At 43.7% G+C, this 7,302-nt stretch overlaps 1 protein-coding gene across 37 annotated transcripts in view; it reads right to left on the bottom strand.

The window, feature by feature from the left end:
* Positions 1-1,044: 1,044 nt before the first annotated feature.
* Positions 1,045-7,302, bottom strand: part of LOC105905983 (protocadherin beta-16-like) — a 218,609-nt gene continuing 212,351 nt past the window's right edge. For 27 of the 37 annotated variants that reach the window (XM_031571868.2, XM_031571865.2, XM_031571873.2 and 24 more), the window contains 4 exons: positions 7,000-7,055; positions 6,303-6,356; positions 5,075-5,181; positions 1,045-3,539 (listed from right to left, as the gene is read on the bottom strand). In XM_031571868.2, coding sequence (XP_031427728.1) covers positions 3,313-3,539; positions 5,075-5,181; positions 6,303-6,356; positions 7,000-7,055 — 444 coding nt within the window. In that variant the 3' untranslated portion in view covers positions 1,045-3,312. The remainder of the gene's footprint in view (positions 3,540-5,074; positions 5,182-6,302; positions 6,357-6,999; positions 7,056-7,302) is intronic. The other 10 variants (XM_042708463.1, XM_042708466.1, XM_031571891.2 and 7 more) reach the window with 1 other exon arrangement.

Here is a 7,302-nt window from a genome sequence, read left to right as displayed (position 1 = left end):
CTCCCATTTTACCCAAGGTCCAGATGTGCATGTTTCCTGTATTTGTCATCATCTTGCAGGCATCACCCCCCCCTCATTTCTTTCTCCTTCCGTCCCTCTCTTTTCATCTGCAGTCCTCAGGGACCATTCGTACCAGTGGATTGCACATGCATTAGAGAGCTTGATCAGATTTGAACAGCATGAAGAGAGAGTCCCAGAGGGCTTCTGTTATGTTTTATGGTGCAACACATTGCCCAGTAGGTCCTCCTTTTGTGTCCCACAGGTTTTTTATGCTGCAGTGGGGAAACGGTGGTTGTCGTCTCTGCCTCTTCCTCCCCCCTCTCCCTTTGACGTATGATTGTGCTAAAAATGGATTTTTGGTGCGAGTGTGCAAAGGAAAAGGGGGGTTAACGTCCTACTTCGCAAATCTCTGCAGAGCCTCCCTTTCAAATTGACTGTGATGTTTTTCCTCCTTGGTGTTTCTGAGCTGATTAAATGTGGGGTGGATAAAATGGGTCATCTCCGATTTAGAGCTACATGGCGTCGAGAGAATGCAATATGCTGCTGCGGAGTCAGGATCGTGATGGAGAGTGCAGCTAATAGTCAACGCAGTCCTGTCTGGCACAAGTCATATGAAAGTGTGAGGATAGATTATATACTATATGGTAAATGCAGTGCTATTAATAACTGATGGAGGATGAGGTTTTAGAAATACACTGAGGTGAAGATGCCCTGTGGAATCGGAGAGAGTATGTGTGTGGTTGGAGGTAACATGTAGCTGGGATAAGGATTGTTAAGAGGCTCTACATTTTACTGCCAATGTTTAAACACTGTTTAATAAATAAATACCAGATGATTAAGCATGGCCTTCCAATCCTTTTTTAACCCAGCAAGACACTGGTTTGGTCCGTTAAAAGCAGTAATCCATTCGACCCCCACCAAGTACAAAAGCGTGGCATTGCAACCATGGAAACAAAACACACACACACACACATAACAAACACACAGAGACACACACACACACACACACACACAAAAGAACAAACCCAAACCAAGACATTGTCAAAAGCTCCAGTGAACTTTTATTTTGAAATGTCAGTGTTCAGGGAATAAAGAAAAAACATAAACAAATAAACAGCAATATAAATATTAGCATATAAAATAAACGTGTAACATGAAGCTCTAAGCATTTAATATGAAAGATATTACAGTATATTAAGTATTCCAGCAGAAGACGCACATTAATATATATTTATATTCATTTGGACAGGGATGGCATTCCAGCAACACTAACAATTGATTGAAATTACAAACACAGAAAAGAGTACACAGGAATGAGGAAACACCTCAAAGACATTTTAGTGTGCTGTGTTATTCTTAAAAGTCTCAGTGATCAAACGGAAGAAAACGAGAGAAGGACAAAGAGAGATAGATAGAGAGAGAGAGATAGAAAGAGCGATAGAGAGAGAGGAAAACACAAAAATATGCACAATATTTCACGAGCTTCAAGCCTACAACTGTGTGTCTTTTGCAAGAGTTTAAATCCGATTATTTACAGGTTGGTTAGTTTGGCCTAAATGCGCATACCATATCACACTACACATAAGAGGTTAATGTTTTTTTTTTTTCTTTTTTTTTTTCCATCTTTTACTTTTGTTTTTCTTAAAAATAGTCTAAACATTCCAGTAGTAGCCGGTCTGGTGGCTCAGGAGCTCGTACTGACTGGCTATGTGATTTATATACATCAGGGAAGAGTGGTGGTGCTCTTAGGGTGCTGGAGTAAAAGGCAGGTGTCAAACATTCTGGGCAAGTCTACAAAAAACACTAGATCAGAGTGGACTGCCATTGCTTTGTGTTTAGCCAGTATGCGGCCTGAGCCGCTGCCCATCTGGCCCATGTGGAGCATGGGCAGGTATTGCCACAAGTGTAAATCTTGCCAAAAGCAGCCTGTGTGTGTGTGCTCTATAACGGCGTGAGTATCCCAGTTTGGGCGCAAGTGTTGTAGTGGATGACGCGTAGCCGAAAACACTTTCCTCTGCGGCAAATCACCCAATCACTCGTGTGCTAGTCTAGGGTTTCATCCTTCAAAATGTTCCAGAGCCTTCCTGGTTATTGTCTGCGAAGAGTCTCGGCTCTTCCTCCAATTCCCCCACTCTGTAGAATCCGCTTCCCCAAAACCTCTGCCTACTTTACCCATTCCTTCGAATTCTACTTCCCAAATAACTTCATGTAATTTCTCTCCACAAGCACTTCATGATAGTAGAGCTCTGTCTATGGGACCATCATTACCACATATAACAGACCCTGTATGATTGGGCCAATATGGCGTAACACTAATCAAATGGTAAGATTGGTAAAAAATGTGTTGTCAAACCAACTCTAATCCAATACAATACTTGGTGTGATGCACGTTTGTAAGGTAAGAAAAACACAGAGAGAGAGAAACCTTTGGGCTGAAGTCTAACTACAAGTGGAACAGTGCCGACTTCACATTGAGCTCTTCTTGTTAAACGACTAAAATCTATCTGGTTGTCTAAAATAATCTTATAAACATCAAGAGTTCGGTCTGGTTCTTCTATATGACTCAAACATTGAATGATTCTTGCCATTAGTTGTAACAAGCTCCAATTTAGGTCATACTAATTCAGATCCATCAAAAATCTCTTTGTTTCACTGCATAGTCTGTCTTAATAGGCCTAATTCCTTGGGTTATGTTGGGTCATGCAATTGTCTCAAGCTATGGCACATCATCTTAGAGTAAGAAGTCTAACAAAACATTGTCGTTCTTGTCACCACAAGAAGCATCTACTTTTCATTTAGAAAGGAACATTAAAATCCTTTGCATGACAAACGACCATGTTATCATTCTTCTTTTGTCTTTTTTTTTTCCACAGTAAAATTATCTTACACAACATGGACACAAGTCCCTGTTTTAAACTACAGGGTCTTGAAATACCATGTGAATACATCTCCCCTATCTCATGCACCCCTCACCTTAACTGAAGATTGAAATTGCTGTTCAAAATATGAAGTCAAGACCAAGGAGCAAGACCAAGATAGGCAGTATACATACGACTAAATAATGACAGAAGAAGGAAATAAAAAAAGGACACAAAAAATCTCTAAACAAAGTACAGCATAAGACTACTACCTCAGTGCTTGAGGTTCTCTTTTTCTGAAGCTTTTTTTTTTTCTCAACTAAAACAGTGAGAGAAGCACAAAGCGAAACAAAAGAAGGTAGCTAACACACCATCAGGAGTAGATAGAGAGCGGGATATGGAATCGAGCTGTATGTTTGGGGCTATCGCCGCTTCCCACGCCAAACGCCTCAGCTTACTTCTTGTCCTTCTTGGTGGACTTCTTCTTGCTGGCAGGGGTCTGGGCAGCCTTGGGGGCTTCTGTGGGGGGCATGACCTGTGGCGGGGGCAGGGCCTGCTGGGGTGGCTGCTGCGGGTTGGCCGTCAGGGTGGCGGTGCTGCCGGGGATGTAGACGTTCTGGCGGTAGTCGGGGACATACTGGGCATTGTAGCGAGGTCCCATGGTCGCCGTGGCTTCACTCACTTCTAAGGGAAACAGCGGTGGAGATGGGGAGAAGGGAGAAAGAGAGAGAAGATAGACAGATAGATAGATAGATAGAAAATGTAAGAAGGAGACAAATAGATGGATAGAATAAAGAGAGAAAGAGAACACAAGAAAAGGAAAGGCAGAATGAAAGACAGATGAGATGAGAGGGGGGATGTGGAGAAGAGACGCAAGAGCGGTTATAGCAAAGGTGTTTATGGGCCGCACAGGCTCATAATTCACAGGCACCAGTCAGCGCACTGCTGCATTGCAGCTCCGGCTCAGCAAACGAGATTTGTTCCCGGGAAGCGAGCCTCTCCCCTCCCCCAGCCCAACGCAGCGTGCTGCACACTCACATACACACACACACACACACACACTCCCACTCATCAGTCAGCCATGACCTCCTTCTCTCCCTTATTCTCTACCATACAGCACACGCTTGCACACATGCAGCCTACCAGTCAAACGGGTGCTGAGAACATGGAGGTAATTTCATTTTAGAAATGAAAAGTCTCCACTCCATATAAAACAGAAATAGCACATTCTTAGGGGCCAATATTCTATTCTATTTCAGTCCACTGAAGTTAGCAGAAATGTCAGTAGCCTTTGAGCTTTGTGCTCATTAAACTAAGAATCCTTGTCATGGCGGTTGAATTCCGTCGCAGAATCCAGTGTTAAAACTGGCTACACGCACACACACACACACACACACACACACACACACACACACACACACACACACACACACACACACACACACTGGGAAGACAGTGAGAGTTTCAGGCACTGAGTGCAGCTGTGTGGAATGGGCACAAAGAGTTCCCTGTCCTTAGTCTCTCTCCTCCAGTCAATCCCAAGTCAATGACTGCTCTCATGAACATACACACACCATGTACACACACCATCAGCATGCACACACACACACACACACACACACACACATACACACTGATCTGTGTGTGCATCTCTTAAGCGATCCTTGCTTGTGCAGACAAGCAAGCCCAGAGAGTGGAAGAGGCAGTTCGGTGATAATGTGATGTCAAGAAACCAGGCTCATTTGTATGTAGGCTGCTTGGCAGAGGAGTGGTTCAGAAACAGACCGCCGCTTATGGTGTCAGAGACACGCAGCTTCCATCGGCACAGATTTCTCTTGTGAGCCTTGTGTGTGTTGTCTCTCTTCTTTTCAGTCTGGCGGTCTTTCTCTTGCTGTCTTTCTGTCTCTCTCTACCTCATCATCAGCTCACAAACACGTAAAAATGCACGCGCACACACACATATCTATGTAGAGTTAAATGAGTATATGCGCAATGGCATAAGCATGGCTTCAAAATGTCATTCATCTATCTTTTTTTCTTCTTTTCCCACAAACGCATTATTCCCCATTTCCAATAAGCCCACTACCTCTTATTTTCTTTTCTTTTCTCTTCTCTTCTCTTTCTTCCTGTCCCCTCTTTGATAGGGTATGTGCTTTTTATTGATCTGATCTCAGCACAGGGATAGTGCGAGTGATTTGTGATGGAGGCACACTCACCGTTGGCTCCGGCCATAAGAACATGGAGCTGCTCCGCCTCAGTGGGGGGGTTGGGCCAGGGTCCAGTGCCGGCAACCACACCTGCTCCCTCTGGGAGGGGGCCAGCTCTGGAGGAGACAAAAACACTGGTTATAGGGACATTTGTGATCAAGAAAACACACACACAAAGAAAGAGAGACAGACAGACAGACAGACAAATAAACACAAACCGTCTTTTTTTTCTTTCAGTTCTCTCATTGAATCACATGTGTACATATAGAACATAATGAATGAGGTGCCTCGTTCTGTTTCAGCATCAGCTGTCCCAGCTTTGAGCCAAGACAACACATTCACATGGGCGTCATCAGCAGCAGCATAAAGACATAGGAAGAGCACACCCAGCATGTAGGAGCACTAGAGCAGCCTCATACAAACCCACACACACACACACACACACACACACACACACACACACACACACACACACACATTCCTAGATGACTTACACATTGCCCTTGACAGGGAGCAGTTGTTGATTAATCCTAAACCACCCATCTGTATTTTGTGAACCCACTGTACCTTTTACCAGAGAACAGTCTACTTTGAGTTTACTTCTTTTTGTTCAATTGTAAGATTTACCCAGAAAGCAATCAATCCACTACCACACTTCAAACATATTATTACACACACACACACACACACACACACACACACTCACACACACACTCACGGAAAGAGGGAGGTAAAGTGACAGAAGAGATAGAGAGAACCGCAGTAACATGAAAGTCTATACTAAAGATACAAGGACAAACTACACATCTCCAACTTAAAGCCTACAGACATTTTGAGGATGCACAGGCAAAAACAGGTCTAAGCTACACACAGTACACAGCTCCACAACATACAGCGAGCCATGTGCATTTATGTATACATGTATTGCTACATCAGATGAAAACAGCAAAAACACATAAAAGGCCTACACACAAACTACGAATACATTGCTCCAAAAAAATGAAATCTCTACTGTAGACATACTGGGTGGGTCTGGGTAGAGAGTAGGTACCCACAGCTCAAACAAACACAGGCAACAGACTGACAGTAGGCTTCACGCTTGACAGAGAACAGCCAAACTTGGGGTAGAGACAGAGCTCCTTACAAAAAAAAAAAGCCAAAAAATATACGACTCTCTTTCTACCACAAGCAAAGTCATTAGCACACAGCCTGCTAGTCCTAAGCCACGCCACTCTACCTCGACTTCTCGTATGGGGTCCATCTCTGCTGAATGGTGTGGAACCTGTGCTGGCTGAAACACAATGACAGGGCCTTTCAGCCTCTCCAAACCAGGTGGGGCACATTGTTATGCATGGGCAAAAGTACCAGCTTCTAGTCAGTGTCTGCCTCATGGTAAAGGGGCAGGGTAGGCCTAGGAAGCTCCACCATAGGCTTTGAGATGGTTGTGATGGGTTTGTGTAGACGTTCACTGTATAAGAATCTAAATGCAAACTTTACACTACTGTGCTAAGCTATGTGTACATCTAAACTAGGCTGGGGTAAACATTAATGCTTCAAAACTTCCTACACATGTTAAATCCAGTGAAAATGATATGTAGTAGCATCCTGCTTCAGAGACACCATCTCATGACCAGACCTCTCTGTAAAATCTACTGGCTGTAACATCCATCACATTATGTAGAAATGAACGCGCTCACACAGTAACAAGAACAGCATGACCCATAAAATGAATTGGTTTTGAAGGGCAACTGGTTCCGGAAGTCAGTGTAGGGCTCTCAAATGTTAGTGTTCCGTGTGCTGAACCACATACTTAATTCTGGATATTGCAGTGTGCTTGGTGAATATCTCTCATTGATCAGAATCAAATAGTTTAGATAGAATGTGGCAGACGCCATTTGTATGAGCGTGATTGCAAAACAGCACAGTGAACTCACCCGCTTGGTCCAGGTCGTTGGTTTGGTTGAAGGCGCCAGTCATTGGGTGGTTTTTGCTAGAGGAACGAGAAAAGAAAACAGCGTTTAAAAAACTGAACTCTATAGATCGGTTCTCTATTCAGAACTCTATTCGTCGGTTCCGGATCCTTCCAGGTCAATAACTGTTGAAAGAAAGTCTTTATGAGGTCACAATGAAAAAAAGATTTTTGCAATAGCCACAACAGGAGAGAGAGAGAGAGAGAGAGAGAGAGAGAGAGAACGAGAACAACAGGAAGAGAAAGCAAAGCCAAGGCTGGCTGCCTC

Source organism: Clupea harengus, chromosome 8, assembly GCF_900700415.2.
Source record: "Clupea harengus chromosome 8, Ch_v2.0.2, whole genome shotgun sequence".
In the NCBI taxonomy this organism is placed as follows: Eukaryota; Metazoa; Chordata; class Actinopteri; order Clupeiformes; family Clupeidae; genus Clupea; species Clupea harengus.
Note: the sequence above shows the minus strand (reverse complement) of the source record. Positions and strands in the feature narration are given on the sequence as shown.